The 20472-nt window shown below is 43.8% G+C and overlaps 1 protein-coding gene across 3 annotated transcripts; it reads left to right on the top strand.

Moving 5' to 3' along the window:
* Positions 1 to 8260: 8260 nt before the first annotated feature.
* Positions 8261 to 18942, top strand: luc7l3 (LUC7-like 3 pre-mRNA splicing factor). 3 transcript variants are annotated; one of them, XR_013129382.1, is made up of 11 exons: positions 8264 to 8496; positions 12034 to 12100; positions 12198 to 12237; positions 12321 to 12465; positions 12884 to 12958; positions 13516 to 13620; positions 13772 to 13942; positions 14489 to 14844; positions 15709 to 15893; positions 16560 to 17458; positions 18432 to 18942. XR_013129382.1 is itself a non-coding variant. In XM_076997208.1 (11 exons), exons 1-10 carry the CDS (start codon positions 8398 to 8400, stop codon positions 16706 to 16708), a joined length of 1392 nt encoding a protein of 463 aa, XP_076853323.1. In that variant the 5' UTR covers positions 8264 to 8397; the 3' UTR covers positions 16709 to 16741; positions 18432 to 18942. The 3 variants fall into 3 exon arrangements, 2 of the variants coding, with proteins under 2 accessions (XP_076853324.1, XP_076853323.1); XM_076997208.1 differs by having other exon boundaries at positions 16560 to 16741; XM_076997209.1 differs by having other exon boundaries at positions 8261 to 8496; positions 13772 to 13933; positions 16560 to 18942.
* Positions 18943 to 20472: the final 1530 nt, after the last annotated feature.

Consider the following 20472-nt stretch of genomic DNA (forward strand, 5'->3'; position numbering starts at 1 on the left):
TTCCTGAGAGCAAGGAGTCCACGGAGGAGGAACCCATACTCCCTGCGGAGTGCTTTCTCAACTCTGTGGAGTGGGAGATCGACAGGGCGATCTCCGCGGCTAATCCGCATCCCCGATGTCCTCCACATCGCAGGTATGTTCCCCCGGCACAACGCACTCCCCTCATTACCTGGGCGCATTCGTCTCTTGGCACAGGACATCCCGGGTCCACCCGTACGTCGCAGGTGCTGGGAGCCCGTTACTGGTGGCCCGGTATGCACCGAGACGTCTTGCGTCACGTTGCGTCATGCGGTGAGTGCGCGCGGAGCAAAGTGCCGCGCACTCCTCCGGCTGGCAAGCTACTGCCGCTTCCAGTTCCCAGGCAGCCCTGGACGCACACAGCTGTGGACTTCGTCACGGACCTGCCTGTGTCGGAGGGTAACAACACCATCCTTACCGTCATAGACAGGTTCTCTAAGATGGTGAGGTTCATAGCGCTTCCAGGGTTGCCAACAGCGTGGGAGACAGCGGAGGTGCTGCTCCGCGAGGTGTTTCGGCTTTACGGAATCCCAGAAGACATCGTTTCCGATCGAGGACCACAGTTCACCTCTCGGGTCTGGAGGGAGTTCCTCGCAAAGCTGAACATCACGGTCAGTCTGACATCCGGCTACCACCCACAGGCTAACGGGCAAGTAGATCGCGCAAACCAAGAGCTGGGACGGTTTCTGCGTGCCTATTGCAGTGAGTATCCCGACACCTGGAGTTCGCTGCTCCTGTGGGCTGAATACGCTCAGAACTCCTTGGTTCAGTCCAGCACCAGACTAACCCCCTTTGAGTGCGTTCTAGGGAGACAGCCGGCTCTATACCCCTGGAACGCTGCCACATCCGACCAACCGATTGTGGAGGACTGGTGCAGGAGAAGCGAGCGAGTGTGGGCTGATACGCACCGTAAGCTGCAGGAGGCGGTGCGACGCTTCAAGGCTAAAGCTGACCGGCGGAGAAGCGAAGCCCCGGAGTACCACGCAGGGGACAAGGTTTGGGTGTCAACCAGCGATGGCCATCTCGGGCCGAGGGGTAAGCTGACAGACCGTTACGCGGGGCCCTACGTCATTGCCCGACGCATTAACCCCGTTACCTACCAGCTTCGACTGCCGGGGGACAGAAGAGTGTCCAGGGCCTTCCACGTTTCAGCCCTGAAGCCGTACCGGGAGGGTCCTCTGAGCGCGGAGGCCAGACCGAGACCGCCGTCTCCGTTACAACTGTCAGACGGACCTGCGCACCACGTTAGTAGGTTGCTGAGCTCTCGGCGTCGGGGTGGAGCGCTGCAATATCTGGTGGACTGGAAGGGCTACGGTCCTGAGGAGCGGTCGTGGGTTCCGGCTTCTCAGGTGCTGGACCCCTCCATGCTCGCCTCCTTCCATCGAGAGCATCCCAGTCTTCCTGCTCCGCGCCGTCCGGGACGCCCGAGGAAAGTCCGGCTGGAGGGATCCTTGGGGAGGGGTTCTGTCACGGTAGGCCGGCCCGGAGGCTGCCAGAGGGCGCCCAAACACACACCTTCGGTCACACGCACACCCACAACCACACGCAGCACACCCTCGCAGCCTCGATCACTCCCACCTTCCTAATCACCAGAGTACTAGCACCTGTCTCTAATCAGCTGGGGTGTATTTATTTCCACAGGTCGCGCCGTCCAGTGCTGCGCATTTACCTGGCTACCCCGTCTCGCTCCGTGGGAGAGAAGAGTGTTACTCACCTGTGTGCCTTAGTCCTCGTTTATCGCTTGTATTCTACTTTTCTTTTGCTTATCTGTTTCTACTGCCTTGGTGCCTGAGTTCCTAAGTTTCTATGGAGAATAAAACAGGTCACCCTCAGCCTCTGTCTCCTGCTGCTTCTGTCCAAACGTCACAATTTACATATGTTGTACTTTAAATATCTATATTTCATAATAAAGTTTGATTTCATTTGATTGTATGACTGATGCTTTTTATGCAGGGTGTGTTCAAGATTCAAGATTCAAGAGATTTATTGTCATGTGCCCAGCAGAAACAGGCAGTTACACTGTGCAATGAAATTCTTACTTTGGTGTTCCTCCTCCATTCACCATTAAAATATTAAAATCTTTAAACAATACAATAGTAAGGAATAATACAAGAGTAAATAAGTAATTAAATACAGAAAAATAAAGTGTATTTGAGTATTTCGCACGATGGCGAAATATTTAAAGTGTTTTTGTGCAAAGTGTGTGCAAGTTCTGTGCAAAGAGACTGTGGACATGTGAACATTGGGAGTTACTGACGTAAAATATTTGAGATGTGTGTGTAAACATTTCACATTAAGGGCATTTAAATGTGGTAAGGTGCAGGAACATGTGGAGCGTTGAGGGGGGCTTGAGAGGCATTAACGAGCCTGATTGCTTGTGCGTAAAAACTGTTTGTCAGTCTTTTAGTCCTGGACTTCACACTCCTGTATCGTCTGCCTGAAGGGAGGAGTGTAAAGAGTGAGTGCTGTGGGTGTGTACTGTCCTTGATTATGTTGCGTGATCTTTTGATTACTCTGGAGTGATAGATGTCCTGTAAGGGTGTGAAAGTAGTTCCTGAAATGGACTGTGCAGTTTTGATTACCCGCTGGAGAGCCTTCCTGTCCTGCATAGTGCAGTTTCCATACCAGACCGTGATGGAGCTGCTAAGGACACTCTGGATGGTGCTTCTGTAGAAGGTGCTGAGAATTGTAGATGGCATGCCAAACTTCCTCAGCCTTCTCAGAAAATACAGGTGCTGCTGGGACTTCCTGATAATGGTGTGTGTGTTGTGAGACCAGGTGAGATCCTCGCTGATGTGGATACCGAGGAACTTGAAGGTTTTCACCCTCTCGACCTCAGTCTCACCGATGTACAGGGGTGAGTGTGGCTCCTGCTTTCTCCTGGGATCAATAACCATTTCTTTGGTCTTGTCAGTATTCAGGGAAAGATTGTTGTTGTGACACCAGGTCACCAGGTCAGCCACTTCCCTCCTGTAAGCCTTTTCTTCCCCTCCAGTGATCAGTCCAATGACTGTCGTATCATCAGCAAACTTTATGATGCTGGTGTTGTTCTGGGAGGCCACACAGTCATATGTGAAGAGTGTGTACAGAAGGGGGCTTAGCACACAGCCCTGGGGAACCCCTGTGTTCATTATTTTTGTGCCTGATGTGCGGCTGCCAACTCTGACAGTCTGCGGTCTGTCCGTGAGGAAGTTCAGCACCCAGCTGCAGAGGGCGGGTGTCAGTCCGAGGGTGATGAGCTTTTCTACGAGCTTGCATGGAACAACCGTGTTGAATGCCGAACTATAGTCAATGAACAGCATTCTAACATATGTATCCTTGCCCTCTAAGTGTGTCAGGGTTGTGTGAAGTGCGGTGTTGATTGCATCGTCAGTGGAACGGTTTTGACGGTATGCAAACTGGAGAGGATCTATGGAGTTTGGAATGTTCTGCTGAATGTGAGTCATGACTATTCTTTCAAAGCACTTCATTGCAATTGGGGTGAGTGCCACAGGTCGATAGTCATTCAGGCAGGTCGCAGTATTTTTCTTTGGAATGGGAATGATGGTAGTGGTCTTAAAGCAGGTTGGCACAACAGTTTGTGCGAGAGATAGGTTAAAAATGTCCGTGAACACGTCTGCCAGTTCTGATGAACAGGCCCTGAGTGCACGTCCAGGGATGTTATCCGGGCCAGCCGCTCTCCGTGGTTTTATTTTCCTGAAGTTCTTGCGCACATCTGCTGAAGTCACTGTGAACTTTGAGTCCTGCATGCTCTCCTTGTCTGTAAGATCTTCCAGTTCCAGTTGTCCAGGGCACAAGTTGGAGTCCTCAAAGCGAGCATAGAACTGATTCAGTTCATCAGGTGATGTTTGTTGGCTGGTTGTGATCGCCCTGCTTGATTGCTGGTGGTTGGTGATGTGCTGCAGTCCTTGCCACATGCGCCGAGAGTCTGTGGTGGTGTAGTAGCCCTCAAGTTTCAGCCTGTACTGTCTCTTGGCTTCTCTGATGGATCTACGCAGATCATATCTGGACCTCTTGTAGTCTTCAGCACTGCCAGTGAGAAATGCAGTATGTCGGGCACGCAGCATGGACCGAACGTCGCCATTTACCCAGGGTTTCTGGTTGGGGTACGTTATGCAGCGCTTTGTGGGGACAGTGGCTTCGATGCAGCAGCTGATGTAACCCGTTACCCCAGAAGCATAGTCCTCTAAATCCACAGAACCATCCTCTCTCATAGCAGCAGTTCTAAACACATCCCAGTTAGTACTATCAAAGCAGTCCTGAAGCACTGAGTCAGTCTCTTCATTCCACACTTTAATTATTTTACTCACAGGGGGTCCTTGCTTGAGAAGTTGTCTGTATGCTGGGTAGAGGAACACGGAAATGTGGTCGGACTGTCCGAAGTGCGGCCGAGGCACGGCTCTGTAGCCACCCTTCACGTTGCTGTAGACCTGGTCGAGTATGTTCCTCTCCCTGGTTGGAAAGCTCACGTGCTGATAATATTTGGGCAGCACAGTCTTCAGGTTGCAGTGGTTGAAATCGCCGGCCACAATGAACACGGCGTCTGGATGTGCGGTCTCTTGTTTATTAATGGCGTCATGCAGCAGCCCCAGCGCAGTGGCCAAGTTCGCGCGTGGTGGGATGTAAACAGCCAGAATAAACACGGCGCTGAACTCTCTCGGCAGATAGTGGGGTCTGCACTTCACCAGCAGAAATTCTAAATCCGCTGAACAGTGTTTCTCGACAGTCTTTACATCCGAACACCACTGTTTGTTTACAAAAACACAGACACCGCCGCCTTTGTTCTTTGCCGACGCCTCCGTACGGTCTGCACGATGAACGGTGTGTGTTTCCAGCTGGATCGCTGATTCCGGTGCACTGTTTGAGAGCCAGGTTTCCGTGAAAATAAGCGCACAGCACTCTCTGGTCTCTCGCTGAGTTGTTGTTCTGGTTCTCAGCTCATCCAGCTTGTTTTCAAGGGAGCGGACGTTAGCTAGCAACAGGCTGGGCAGCGGTGGTCTAGTAGCCCTAGCCTTTAGCCTAGCATGTAGCCCACCTCTCTTGCCCCGTTTACGCTTTGGCCGCTCTGTTCGTCGATTGCGCTGCTCACCTGAGGCCGGTGTTGTTGAGCTGGTGGTGGAGTCCGAGCGTAAAAGAAAGCTGAAGTCCGAGAGGCTGAAAGTGAGTTCGTGACGAACTTTACTTATCTCCAACAATGCTTCTCTACTGTAGCTAAATGTTCCGTGTGTTTGTTGTATATACAAAATGTACAATAAAACTATAATAAATACTAAATAGCGTCGGTTGCCGGAGGAACACACAAAGACGTCTGCCACGGTGGGCGCCATCTTGTGTTCAGCCTGTTTGAGTAATACCAAATTATTATCAATAATTAGAGCAATCACATACAATAATGAAGATAAAGATAAATAAGATACAATAATGGTATGTGTTAAGGGGCATCGACCGGGTCGCATACAAATGATGTCACGACACTACAACCCGCGCGCCAACAGCGACTCCACCCATATTGTGGTGGTCCACCATTGTAATGGAAACACAACGTGACCGTACCGTTCCGTTGCGAATCGATCCGTATCGAACCGTACCGCGCCAAGCAGGCCCTAGTGGAAATGCGCCTTTAGTACCTCTTGAAACTTTTAATGATGACTCAGCCACTTTACTTGGCGTCGGTAACCACAGTATTCAGTCATCGATTTTTCGTCACTACTGGCGAAATCTGAAGCATTAACATTCAATCGCAATGTGTTTGTACTCATCCAGCATCACTTAAGTCATCTGGAGATCCGATGGTGTACACCGCGTTCAGTCCTCCGCGAATCTTCTCTCGCCCTCGGCGACTGTTTTCTACTTAATGTAGTGGCTAAATGTTTGTTCGTAAATTGTTGACAGTTTCTTTCTTTTCATTCATACAAATAACCACTCAGTCAGACGGAATGAACGAGTCTACGCGTGTTAAAAGTTTGAACGACGGTAGAAAACAGTGAGCTCGCCCCGTCTTTACTGAAGATCAAATCATAACAAAAACAACCGTTTACATTCGATAGATGCGCGAGCTCTCGAAACGTCATCGCTCAGCATCAGTTCCTATTCATTCTAGAAAATTCTACACATTAAAATAAATGCAGATTAAACTAAATATAAATGATAAACACTAATATAATTATACTGCAATCATAAATATTCTAAACTATACAAATACTAAATACATCCCAGGAATAATTAAATATGAGCATAAATTATTAAATATAAAATGGCACCAATAGTATGATTTTACATGTTCAGTCATCAGGTGTAAGAATGATTTTCCCTGACACGGATGACATGTTGATTTAAATTAAATGAATCAGGCTAAATTATTGTACAACCAGAAAATGTTCAGAGTGCAAGTTCAGACTGCTTTGCGGTCACCCCGTAATTAATTCCCCAGCTAACAAAAAACGTCCCGAGGACGTCCCGCGAACCAACACTGCGAACGTCCTCTGGACGTTTTTTTGTAGGGTCGCCAAAATGTTTCAGGGGACGTTCAGTGGACGTTACAAAGGACGTTTGTAGGACCACCTGGAAACATCCAGAGGACAATGAGCGGACGTTTAAGGAACGTCCTTTAAACGTCTCTTATGTGTTAAATTGTTTAGGTCTACTTCTTATGTTACTTCTAAAACAACTTAGATTTTATTGATTTAGTAAATCCGGGTATTGCATATGGAATAAAAATGAACACACAAGAAGTGATAGGCTGTAAACAAGTTATTATTTTTTATTTGAAATGCGAAAAAAGTGTCTGATGTGCGCATTTTGAACGCCGTTTCAAGCCTCCTTTTCACACGTTTCTTGGGGTGAAGCCTAAAATAGACAAAGATACACGTTTGTTAACATTTAATTTTGTGACCTCTAGTTATAATAAAGCGTTCGATAAATGAAGTAATTTGAACGTTTTGCTTGAAGAACATCAGCTACTCAAATCAATGCTAACCCAGCTAGGTATAGTTGGCATTAACTTGTTAATGTGGCTAGCTACTTATAGCGAATGCTATCGTCGGCTGTTATCTGTGGCTGAGACCATCAACATCAGTTAACGTTACTTACTATTGAAGTCTTAATGCAGTGATTCATATAACTTTATCATTTAGTAGCGTAGCGTAGTGATAATTTAGCTCTAGCCATGACCATATAGAAATAATGTCCAGCCACAGATGGGCATCCGTTTTTGGTACAACTGTTTGATTTTGCTGATCGGGTTTTATGATTATCCAGAGGGGTTAGCTGAGGGTTTATTAAAATCACCTCATACATTAGCCGCAACTCAGAAGATAAATTTACTAAGATATGTATTTACTAGCTAACCATATTTTAATCAAATGTAGGTGACTCGCCTTGAATTTAAAATAACGGCTTCTGTCAGAATATTCATGTTAGCTAACGTTCCTACGTCGCGAGAAGACGGCTCGTGCGTTTATGTTCCCGCTTGCTAATCCTCTAGTGAGTAAAACTCTAAATCAGCTGACTGCCTTTCACGCACGCACCATGACAACGGTCGCGGGACCACGTCCGGACGTTCTCAAACGTTCTCTAAATGTAACAAAAATAACGTTATTTCAACGACTATACGGGGACGTCACCGAACGTCCTGTGAATGTATCTTTGGGAACGTTCCGCCAGGTCTTCGAGGGGACCTGCTGGGAACGTCCGTTATGGCATAGGAACGTCCTATCGCGAACGTTATAAAAAACCTCTAATAAGAACGTCCGCGAACGTCCCCGGGACGTTCACTGTTTGCTGGGTCTAGAGTCACCTAATAATTATAGGTATATGTGCCCGTGGACACTGCCCATTTAAAACCAATTGCAGGACGTTATATATTCTATTACCAAAGTAAAAAGACAACACACAAAACAAATTAGGCTATTAGCCGTTTGCACTAAAACATTATCTGGGGACGAGAGTTAGGCTATACAATTTAAGAAATCGTAGCATTTCATTGCTAAACTGAAATGCATTTCTTTCTGAACCTCTTGGACAGAGCAACTGCATGTCAAGTCTGAAAGCTCACTCTCAAAAAACATATTGGATACATAAAAGTAACTGTTAAAAGGGATTTGATGGCGAGGGCTCCGTTAGCGAAAGAATATACTGTATATAGAATGTGAATAATGCATAAAGCAAGCGCTATTGAACTCCCAACCACAGGATGGCGCACTTTCAAACGCGCGTTTCTCGTCTCCGGTAAGGGTGGCGACTCAGACGTCTGGGAAGTATCTGTTGTGTGAAGGACTGCTGCCATTTTGTTGGTACAACCGACTCCCGAAGACGTCGGACGCGTTTGTAAATGAACAATAAGGAGATACTGTAGTTCACTGCGAATAACGTAGAGGCAGAATGCTCTCCGCAGCCCAACTACTCGACGAGTTAATGGGCCGAGACAGAAACTTGGCCCCGGATGAAAAGCGCTCCAACGTACGATGGGACCACGAGACGGTGAGTCGCCAGATAACGAGCTGGTCGCGAGCCCGTTAGCCACCTAGCCAATTAGCCACCTAGCCAGTTAGCCCGTTAGCCGCCCCGCCACTCTGAGGCGTTACTAGTGGCGACGGTTAGCTGGTTAGCCGGTTAGCTGAAAGCGTCTTCACTCGGTGTGGACGTGTACGAATCTGAGATTAGTCGTTCGTGATGTGGCGGGGACCTCCGCTTTGATAGTCGCGGTTATCAAATACGATTAAATAATTAAATATTAATTTGCATTAAATATTTCTACTTACGTTGGTTAGATTAGCATGCTAACTGGCTAACTCGGGTGATGTGCCGCCAGCCAGCTAACTAGCATTAGCTAACTAGCGTCTGTCTAGCCCGTCTTTCTGGATGGCTAGCTGGCGCAGCCCCGCTATCTTCTCGGCTAACACGCTGACTAAGACGGTTTCGGTTTCTTAACAGGCGCCTTCGCGTTAGGCAGGTGCGGTCACAGTCTCGTAACCAGTGAAGTATTTCTGCTTATCCGTGAACACGAGTTTGCCACCTCTGCCCAGTTAGCCAGCTAGCTGATCCTGCGTGGCGTGGGTGGTGTTAGCCGTTACCAACTACACATCCAGCTAACGATGAAGCTGCAGCAGCTTGATGGATGAAGCGGTTAGCTTGCGTTAAATTGACTTGTAACGTGTCTGTGAACACAGCTGTATAGTTAAGCTATATATAGGTATATATACCTATATACATATACCTATATATTAACAGACACCTTACAAGGTATATATACCTATATAAATATACCTATATATTAACAGACACCTTACAAGGTATATATACCTATATAAATATACCTATATATTAAGACACCTTACAAGGTATATATACCTATATAAATATACCTATATATTAACAGACACCTTACAAGGTATATATACCTATATAAATATACCTATATATTAACAGTCACCTTACAAGGTATATATACCTATATACATATACCTATATATTAACAGACACCTTACAAGGTATATATACATATACTTGTATATTAACACTATATATTAACAGACACCTTACAATGTATATATACCTATATACATATACCTATATATTAACAGACACCTTACAAGGTATATATACCTATATAAATATACCTATATATTAACAGACACCTTACAAGGTATATATACTAGTGGTGGGACTTTAACGCGTTAATTTCGATTAATTAATTACAGGAAAATTAACGCACTAAAAAAATTAACGCATTTAACGGACGAGACACTTTTGCACCGTGGAATGTTTCTCAGTGCACGAGTTCCAGACATACAGATTATATGGACGCACAATAAGATCATGATGGATATGACTGAAGAGGCTATGCTGGTGGATGGGAAATTTAAATATAAACTTCCAGATGGAAGTAGGCTACAAACAAAAATAGTGTTATTTACACTTTATGTAGGAAGGAGTTCGCTTATCACAGGAGCACTTCCACCCTTCGTTACCACCTCAACGCAAAACATGTTGCGGCTAAAGCTGGGCGTACACTGTGCGATATTTTAAATCGTGTACTCAGCTCCAGCTCAAACTGTACGACTAAATCGCAGGGATAGTCGGCTCGTGGAGCTGCTTCAACAGTGCGATACTCTCACGAGGAGCGATTTGAATTTCAAACATGTTTGATATTCTTGCGACGCTGCGATTTCTGATCGGGAGTTGTGAATCGCTCCTCGTTTACCTGTGTAAACTATACGATGCACGACACGCGATTGAGCCGAAACGAGTGAAAAATCGGCTGAAAATGGGCCAAAAATCGCACAGTGTACGCCCAGCTTAACGCGCAGGTCAGTAATGATAACTTAGCTGCTAAATGTATTCCTAGTACGATAGGGTGACCAAACGTCCGTAATTCACATCCTGTGAGGAAACGTCCTGGTTTTTAAATGACCTTCATTGGACCATTAAGACTGGATTAAACTTTCGCGAGTGGCCGTAGCGCGCGACTCCGCACGCGTTTAAACATGACGCGTCACATTATTTGTGTTGTCCGCTCTCAGTGGTCGAAGATAAAGACTTACAAGAAGCGCTGCACATTGCGTCAACTGATGCAAGTTACGAACTACCGTCCAGGGGTGAGTTTCCCAAAACGTTCTTAGCGCCAAGTACTTAACCTCGTACGTAAGAATGAGGTAACAAAGTACTTGGCGCTAAGAACGTTTTGGGAAACTCACCCCAGAAAGACAATGTCGAAGAAAATCCAGCAGCTGTATGATGAGGAATAGGAAGTAAAACAGGTTATTGTGAAGAGCGCCACAAATGTGGCTCTGACTGGGGATCACTGGACCTCTGTTAGCAACAAGAATTATCTTGGTGTGACAGCTCATATAGATGATGAATCTATAGATGATGAAGATCCAGTCATTTGCTTTGAGCATGCAGAAGACCACTTCTAGGCACTATGGAGATGCCTGTGGCAGAAGCCTGGGAAATTAAAGAAATTGCTAAAATGCTATTAAAAAACATCTTCTGATTTACTTCAATTCTTCCAATATCCTGAGCAAAACTCCCAAAATTAAACAACATTTTTGATCAGAATTTCCAATGTTCTGAACTGTTTTCTGCACACTACACATATATTGGTCTGTGTAGTAGACTGGTGGAAAAATAAACAAGATGTTGAAGTTTATGATTATGTTCATTGATTCATTCATCATTCAAACTTAAATTAATATTTCTCATGTTAAATACTGAAATGCGATTAAAATGCGATTAATTTCGATTAATTAATTACAAAGCTTCCGATTAATTCGATTAATTTTTTTAATCGCGTCCCACCCCTAATATATACCTATATAAATATACCTATATATTAAGTCACCTTACAAGGTATATATACCTATATACATATACCTATATATTAACAGACACCTTACAAGGTATATATACATATACTTATATATTAACACTATATATTAACAGACACCTTACAATGTATATATACCTATATACATATACCTATATATTAACAGACACCTTACAAGGTATATATACCTATATAAATATACCTATATATTAACAGGCACCTTACAAGGTATATATACCTATATACATATATCTATATATTAACAGACACCTTACAAGGTATATATGCCCTTTATACATATACCTATATATTAACACTATATATTAACAGACACCTTACAATGTATATATACCTATATATAGGTAACCTGCTTTTAAATATAGTCTTGCATCCAGTCACGCTTAAATGTCAGATAGTAACGACTGATTCGTTGTGTGTAGTAGCTAGACATCGATCATAATACTGTAAGGTTTGCTAGCCCCTTGTTTTATAGCACCTACTGTTACACAGATCATCCAACTTGTGTTTTCGTGCCACCCTCATAGCTTGCATATTGGTAACAGCAGCTATAAGCTTCACGTCACCTTGCAAATGTGATGTTATATTACCATGTTGCAATTCTGAAGTAGAGGCGAGGAGTTATTTTGTTTGGTGTAACGTATAAACGCTTTTCCTTGAATTTTTCACAGGTCTGCAAGTATTATCTGTGTGGCTTTTGTCCAGCCGAACTGTTCACCAACACCCGCTCCGACTTGGGTATGGTTACATTTTCTTTGATTCAAGTATTGTGTACTTTGTATCAAGTATTTTACATAATCGGTTATTAGTAAATGATACACATTTCCCTTTTTAGGTCCTTGTGAAAAGATTCATGATGAAAACCTGAGGAAAATGTAAGTAATGTCATTGTGCTGTGTAGTTGCTGTATAGAGGCTCTGTTCAAAGACTTGAAATAACCTGGTAATGTGTGGGGCAGGTATGAGAAGAGCTCCCGCTTCATGAAGGAAGGTTATGAGCGAGACTTCCTGAGATATCTGCAGAGTCTCCTGGCTGAGGTGGAACGCCGGATCCGGAGAGGCCATGCCAGACTGGCACTATCGCAGGCCCAACAGGCCTCTGGGGTGCGGGAGTGTTCATTCTTCATTTTTCAACACTTGAGATTTAAATAGCAATCAATCCAAAACTTGTTAAGGAAACAAGACAATACACCAATAGCAGTTTGCTAGTTTTTTTCCTCTTGAGTAACTGCATTAAGAGAGGTAGAGATATTCAACAGAAATACGCATGATCTCCAGTGAAATAGGACATTTCTGAAAGAGGTTCTTCATCAGCTGTGTGAGGAAATGAGTGTCCTGTTGCTTTGGAAACCATTAGTACTTGACTACAGTTTTCACATCTATATGCAGGTCTTGAGTATCTAGAAAGGCGCTATATAAGTTGAACATTCATTCATTCATATACACACACACACACATGCACTAGTATGTGTTGGGGAGGTGTGTGTTTGTGGTGTCTAATATATATGCGTATTTGTCACAGGGACCTGGACCATCTGGGAAGAATGAGGAGAAGGCCCAGGTGCTCACAGAGAAGATTGAGGAACTAGTTGTCCAGGTATGATTGTGCAGTGTGTTGTGATTGAGGTTAAAGTATTTTCGTTAAGGACATAAACCGTCTCCATTATTTCATTATAAAACATTTTTGAAGATGCAATGGGCCAACACGTTAATTGTTCACTGTTATTTAATATTTGATGATTCATGATGGAACTATAAAACAGTTAAACTGTGCCCCACAAAAATACATGTGCCCACAACTTATTTTTTCTGAAAGTGGTTTTATTCTGTTAATTTACATATAAATTGTATAATATGCAAATAATTTTACTTGCTGCCACAAGCAACAGTACGATTTAATATTTTGAACAGTGAATCATAACATGCTTATCTCTCTCTCTTTTTTTTGCCTTATTTAATCTTATTTAACCTTCAGCCTCTTGAATAGAAACAGAGTTCACTGCTCTCTGATGTCAGGTTAATGAATCACTTAACAGAAGTGGCTAATTATTATCTTTAAGCAAGAAAAAGATCCATATTGAATGAGCGCGAATGGTAACGTGATATGCAGGTAGATGTCTATATGAGCGCTGGTCTGTGGTGGTGTATCTCCAGATTGAAGAGCTGGGTTCTGAAGGCCGTGTGGAGGAAGCTCAAGGCATGATGAAACTGGTGGAGCAGTTGAAGGAGGAACGGGAGCAGCTCAGCTCAACACCTTCCGTGAGTCTTACGTCTACACACCGTTTTAACTCCTCGCGTGCTGTACCAGCTTTCACCGTGTGACTGGACTAACCCTCATTGCCACGGAGTTCTGGCGTTTTAAGCTTGGCGAGGTTTGCCTTTTTTTTTTAATGGTTCTTTCGTCTGCCAGACCATCGAGAGCTTTGCTGCTCAGGAGAAGCAGATGGAGGTGTGTGAGGTGTGCGGCGCATTCCTCATCGTTGGTGATGCTCAGTCCAGAGTGGACGACCATCTAATGGGCAAACAGCACATGGGCTACGCCAAGATCAAGTCCACCGTGGAGGAGCTCAAGGTGAGAGAAGTGCGTATCCTTTTTTTTTTACTTACTCTCTTTTGTGTGAAATTGAACTGTGGCATGTCGGTCGGGTTTAGTTTTAAGGGAAAATGTGTGGGATATCATTAGCTGTTGCGTTTATGTGTTTCTAAAGCTGGAGTTGTAGTAAAAGTATTTATACCGTTACGTACGTCAGTATTTCTCAGTAGCACTTTTCCCAACAAACTAAAACTGTCGCTTGGAACTTTATGCTCCACCTTTTGCCCACTAGTGCTCAGAATTGAAGGTGGCTGTGATGCTGTTCGGTTTCAACTGTGATTATATTTAGGATGTTGTGATACTTTTTTGCTTGTTCTAAGCAGTCATAAAATCAGTGTTTGGGTTGGGTGCTGAGAACGGTATGAGTAAATGACTGATCTCTGTAAACACCATCTGTTACCCACTCTGCTGTTTTAATGATGTGTTTTTGACAATTTCAGGCTCTAAAGTAATGCATTTTTTTCCCACTAGAGTCTGTCTTGTGTTTTCTCTCCTTTAATTACTTCTTTGTTTCTGCGTGACGCGATTGTTCAGGAGAAACTGCGTCGGCGCTCAGAGGACCTGGACAAAGATGACCGGGGGAGGAGAGAGCGTGAGAGGGAGGACCGGGAGCGCGAAAGGGAGGAGCGCGAGAAGAAGCGCAAAGAGGAGGAGGAGCAGCGGGAAAAAGAGAGGGAGAAAGAGCGCGAGAGGGAGAGAGAGCGGGAACGAGAGAGAGAGCGGGAGCGGGAACGAGAGCGCGAGAGAGAACGAGAGCGGGACCGAGAGCGAGAACGCGAGAGGCGTGGCCGTCGCAGCCACTCCCACAGCCGCCACTCCGGCCGCAGGAGCCGCTCCCGGGACAGGAGGAGGAGCAGCAGGAGCAGGGAGCGTGACAGGAGGAGGAGCCGGTGCGTGCACACGCCCACGTTTGCTGCACAACCTCCCCTTCAGTTGGGGGGGGGGGACGTAGAACGTGGTTATGCATCTGGGCCTGTGACACACCATCAGAAGTTTTATTGTAGTTGTCCATGCAAAGTACAAAAAGCATCCCAACACGTATGGGCCTAGCTCCCTAATGAGCAGGAACAACTCCCTGGGTGGGATTAAGGGAGAAACTTTCAGAGGACGAAGACTCGAGGGAACACATCCTCCACTAGATAGGAACCTTGGTCTAGTCCACTATTTTTAGTCCAACCTGCCTCTTCAGTGTGTTTGTGGAGCCACAATAAGTCCAGTGGGTCTAGGATGGCTGGGCTGTTTCTGGGATAACGGCATCAGATCATTTGGCAGTATCAGTTTGTCAGCTTGCAGCGATAGTTATTACTACAATATTCAGAGTTTGAGGTGATGGCTTGGAGCATTAGCAACTAATGCAATGTGTTTGGGGTCATGTGAAGTCATGGCCTGGTGGTTAGGGAACTGGTCTTGTGACCGGAGGGTTGTGGGTTCGATTCCCAGACCTGAGGCCATGACTGAGGTGCCCCTGAGCAAGACCCTTAACCCTCAATTGCTCACTTGTATAAAAATGAGATTAAAATGTAAGTCGCTCTGGATAAGGGCGTCTGCCAAATGCCGTAAATGTAAATGTGAACATTGGACATAATTATAAACAATTGATTCAGCCAGCCACCCCCAACTCTGTTGAAATGCTGTAAGTGAAGCGTCTACCGCCTTCACCAGCTCCGCCGGTCCTCTCTGTCCGTAATGAATGTTGTAGCTGTACTGGGTGTTGTTGCACACACCTGCTCACAGTGTTCCCGTCTGCTGCTCAGGAGCCGTGACCGAGAGAGACGGCACAGCAGGGAGCACTCGGACAGGAAGAGGCGGTCCCGCAGCCGAGACAGGAGGAGGTCCCGCAGCTCTGAGCGCAAGAGTCATCGGCACCGCAGCCGTAGTCGGGACAGGGACCGGGACAGAGACAAAGACAGAGAGAAGGACCGATCTGCCAGAGAAAAAGGTATGACCCGGTTTGTCAATACATCCGGTGGTTCCGTTTTAGTTGGAGATTCTAGTGCTTATGAGACTGTAAAAGACGATCAACACAACAATCTTCAAAAGAACGATCTTCTTCTGTAGTTTCATTTGTGTTGCATTTTGGCAATAAACACTGCCAAACCTTTCATGGTTCATCTTTAGGTGGCTTTTTATAAACTTTTAATGTTCTTTAACATGCTCTTTGCTATAGGTTCTACACTAAATAAGTGAAGTTATATTAGATTTAAGGGGATATGTAACATTGTGGGGTTTTTTATCTTTGTGTTATTTGATGTGTGTCGCTGTGGGGTGACTCAGGTATGGGAAACTGACACCTCATGAAACTCCATCACAGCCTGTGTTTAGCATGTTTGTCTGCAAGCTGTCATTTTCACACGTGCTGAAGTTTCTCTGCCATCCAGACATTCATCACATAGTTTTAACCTCACAGGCCACACACAACCGCATAACTGGTGATCAGTCATTTATAAACCGTTGTTCTCAACTTTCATTATTGGTTAACACCAACTGCTTGCTGATGTGCCATGTGCCCGTATCACAACATGTATCTGTACATTTTCCAACCTGTTTGGTCAATTTTGCGCAGCCCTGATTATGTAAATATTCCACGTTACATCTGTTCCTCCAGAGCACAAGGACACAGAAGAGAAGAGAAGCAGTGGGAGGGGCTCAGGTGACGAGCGGCCCGGCGAGCCAATGGAGGCTCGGCCTCCACCAGTAGAGGTGAATGGCACCGCTGAAGACCTCCATTCTGAAGGTGACACTCAGTCCAATTAAAACTGATCTGATAGGACCTCAGATCAGCTCCAGGTAAGTGCACTCTCCCCCACCAGCTTCTCCTCCCCTCCCTCCCCCTCTCCCCCCCCCCTTTTCTTTCAGTTATGTCTGTGATTTTTCTTCCTGTTTTTTAATAGTGCATCGTAAGTATGCACTGAAGATGGGACTAAAGGCTGAAACAGAAGAAGGTAGAATGAAACACAAACCCAGAGGGAAAAGCCAGTGTAGTCCTGACAAACATGTCTGGAGGTACCTCGTTTTGTATCGGTCATACACATTTGTCTCTTAGACAAGTTGTCTTCCAAATTTTTTTTTCCCTGCCTCTACCTGTGCTATCTGAACCTCAACTGTTAACTCAATGCTCGCAGTAAGAATATGCTGTGGTATTTGTATAATTCATACTTTGATCCTATAAATTTGTGTGCCTATGTATGCATCAACATATATAAGCACACAGCAGTTTTAGCTGTACTTGTAATGTCTGAGGTTTTCACGAGAGCAGCTTTTTTTTTATTGATTAAAACTGCAGTCAGTGTTGATTCTGTTCTCCAGTTTCATGGATGTGTGCTTCCTTGCCTTGCACTTTAATGCAGTCTGTTCTTAAAGTCGAGAGCCGATAGCATTGGGATGATGGAAGTGTAGGGTTAATGAATTATTGCAGCTGACTTCCATACCTCACACAGCGTTGGTGTTGTGAGCGACCCCATGAAAAGCCAAATTAAAAATCAAGGATACTGTCAAACTATGCAGGTACTCACCCAAGGTACTCCTTTCTCTACCCACATCCATTTGAATGCTGTTGCCTGTGAACGTGTTTCAGAGCTTGATGTTTTTGGTTTCATTTGATTATTTTCCCCGTTTTAAATATGGCTAATATCCTCAGGTTTTATTTCTTTCTGTTGGTTTTGAAATGTCAAATGGCTACTGCACTTAAAACAAGTGGGAAGCTAAATGTTGGGCTTTCTCAGATGAACCCGGTTGATATCCCAGAGTCACAGGTAAAGATTAACACGCAAGCCAGGTTACACTGTTCCTGCCTGCTGGTCAGACCGATGGGAAACGTGATTGGTGTTTTGTATGTGATTTGTGTCGTCTTGTTTCTTTCCTTTCGGTTTGCTTGTTACTCCGTCTCTTAAGAAAAGTCCTGAAGTATATTTCAACCAATTATTCGATGTAGGCAGTTGGACGGTTAGTGCAGCCATTGTTTCTTTGTGCCACCCAAGACCTGTTTCCCCATCTCTTGTTTTCAGCAACAGCGTGTGTCTGTTGAGCTGTACCGACAAGGGGATATCAAGCGGGTTACTCTTCCAGGGGGAAAAAAGTCCATCATAAAAGTAGTTTTCATGGTCCCAAGGTTTTGTGTGCTTTTCCCTTTTAAATGCTTGTACTTGTTCAACTGAACAGCCACTGACAGTTTTGTCACTGTGTCCATAGTACAGCACAGGCCTAAATGGTTAGGCAAGAAGACGAGTGGAAAATGGCCAAGTGTCTCATCAATCCAACTTGTCTCATCCTTGTACTAATTACTGCTTGATTGGCCTGTAAATAGTTGCCATGTTTATATCTCCATGTCTAATATTGTAATGATGAAATGGCTGAAGTGATCACCAGAAACAGGGAGTTTTTATTTTTTCTTTTTTTCTTTTTTGTATAGTACATAACTGTTTTGCACAAATGAGATTTGGCCACTAATAGTGTTTCTTTGACTATTTGTGCACACCAGGGGGCGCTGTGGTAGCTGAGTGAATGAAGAGCTGAAGACCTCAATCCTTCAAAAAACGCAATCTCCGCTGCTTAAAACAAGGTGAACCGCAGATGTAGTGGCCTAATTAAGATCAAATAAAAGGAATAAATGTCAAATGGTTGTTGCCCTTTTCAGCAGTTTCACAGGACCTTGTTGTCACGTTTGTTTTCCTTCATACTTAACTGTAAATGAAGGTTCATTCTTATTTTTGTTAGTATGCGTTAAATGAAAAGTACCTGTGACATGTTTGCTTTGTGCGGTTGGGTCTCACGTCACATTTTAGAATTTGAAGAGTAGTTTTGGAGTGTCATGTACAGTGTATGGACTGAGACCCAGATTTTGGGCCCTTTGGCTTAGCTTTCCGTCATTTCACCCCTCTGTAAGCTATATCCCAAATGTTTGATCAGTCTTAGTTTAGAAAAATGCATTTTCATTTTGTTCAGATTTTAAAAACCTGTATGTGTCTTGAATAAAAAAAAATCAAAATGAATTTACTGAAGTGTTCTTTAATTTCTGTGAATTGCCGTGTACACTAATTCATTAAGCACAGTGTAGCTGAAATCACATTCAGACTGATTTCAGTACATTTCACAGATATATCAGTCCATCTTGGGTGTCCAAAATGTGCAGTTCTTTATCTCACACTGACTGGTTAATGTTTTAGGCCGTGGTATAAGATCTTTAACGTCCAGAAATTCACCACATGCAGTAGCTGAATAAGTGCACATTTTGCTGGCCGCCAACTAGGACAACCAGAATAACTTTTAACTTGAGAGGATTTACCATTACTGCCTAAACAAGCAGGTTGGTGCCTCTCAGAAGGTGCCTTTTACTTAAAAATAAACACTGATTTTTATGAAATAATTTGTGCAAGAAGAGTTTAATGGTGGCATTTAAGACTTAAGTTGTGTGTTGTAAGTATTTGAAGGATTGACCTTGTGAAAAGTAGAATGATTGCTGGAGAATTGACTGGCCAAGTTGCTTTACAATGATTGACAGTACAATGAAGAGGACTTACTGTAGCTGAACGCTTACATTAAACCCTGTTTACTTACCTAGGTGACTTCTAGGCCTGAACATTGCTGTTTCCTAGTAACATACATTTAAACATGGGTCATTCTACAAAAATGTCAACTTTTGATGTGACATGAAAAAAAAAATCATTTTCTATGCTATAAAATTATACTACATTATTACTGTACTAATTGCCTATAAACATGGTACAACTAAATGGCTTTTTGGCTTTTTTTTGTACATTTATTTGAAGATTTCATGCACTGTATATTTGTCACTGGTGTTAATTGACCATTTTGAATAAACAACTTTTATTAAATAATATTTCTCAATTTCTGTTGCACATGCAATTACAGTAACTGTACAATAATGATGAGGCTAATTATCAAGAGATAATTATTTTTTAATGTTTGTTACAACTGTTTGAAAGACATTTCATCAGTTTTGTAACTATATTTACTTTAAAAATGAAAATGTTATTGAAAACAGTTAAGATGATGTATACATGTAATGCAATACATTTTATTAATGGCAGAATCTGATTGGGAGTGTGTAAGTAAGTAATTGTCTGGGCCTCTTGTATGCATGTTTGTCTTCTGAGCTAGTAACGAATGATTTATGTATCTTTGACTTATTTTACTTTTCCGTTACTTTTAATTGATTTTGCTCAGCAATCTGAGTATAGAATCTAAACGTTATGTAAGACTTAAGTTAAAATGAATATTTTGTGCTTTATCACTTTGAGGCTCTAGTATTAATACTTTTCCAAATAAATCCAGTATTTAGGATCTTAGTCTGGATACGACGTGTCCTTGTTCATGAGTAGTAATGAGGATGGTATGTCTTCGTCTTTGTCAGGTCCTCTCACACCCTGGTCAAGGGATATCCTTCCCACCCTTCCTCTTTCCGCAAGCGTAATTTAACTTGAACTGTGTGTGTGTGGTTTTTTTTAGTTAAAAGTTCAAATTACTTAGTAAATTCACAAACAAACCGACAATCTACGGAA

Source organism: Brachyhypopomus gauderio, chromosome 2 (assembly GCF_052324685.1).
Source record: "Brachyhypopomus gauderio isolate BG-103 chromosome 2, BGAUD_0.2, whole genome shotgun sequence".
Lineage (NCBI taxonomy): Eukaryota > Metazoa > Chordata > Actinopteri > Gymnotiformes > Hypopomidae > Brachyhypopomus > Brachyhypopomus gauderio.

What these genes read in the sequence shown, in the direction of transcription:
- luc7l3 (XM_076997208.1), top strand. Translation starts at nt 8,398, where the DNA reads ATGCTCTCCGCAGCCCAACTACTCGACGAGTTAATGGGCCGAGACAGA. An exon ending in AGGAGCTCAAGGTGAGAGAA is followed by an intron (nt 13,943 to 14,488) that starts GTGCGTATCCTT and finishes GCGATTGTTCAG; the next exon opens with GAGAAACTGCGTCGGCGCTC. An exon ending in CGTGACAGGAGGAGGAGCCG is followed by an intron (nt 14,845 to 15,708) that starts GTGCGTGCACAC and finishes TCTGCTGCTCAG; the next exon opens with GAGCCGTGACCGAGAGAGAC.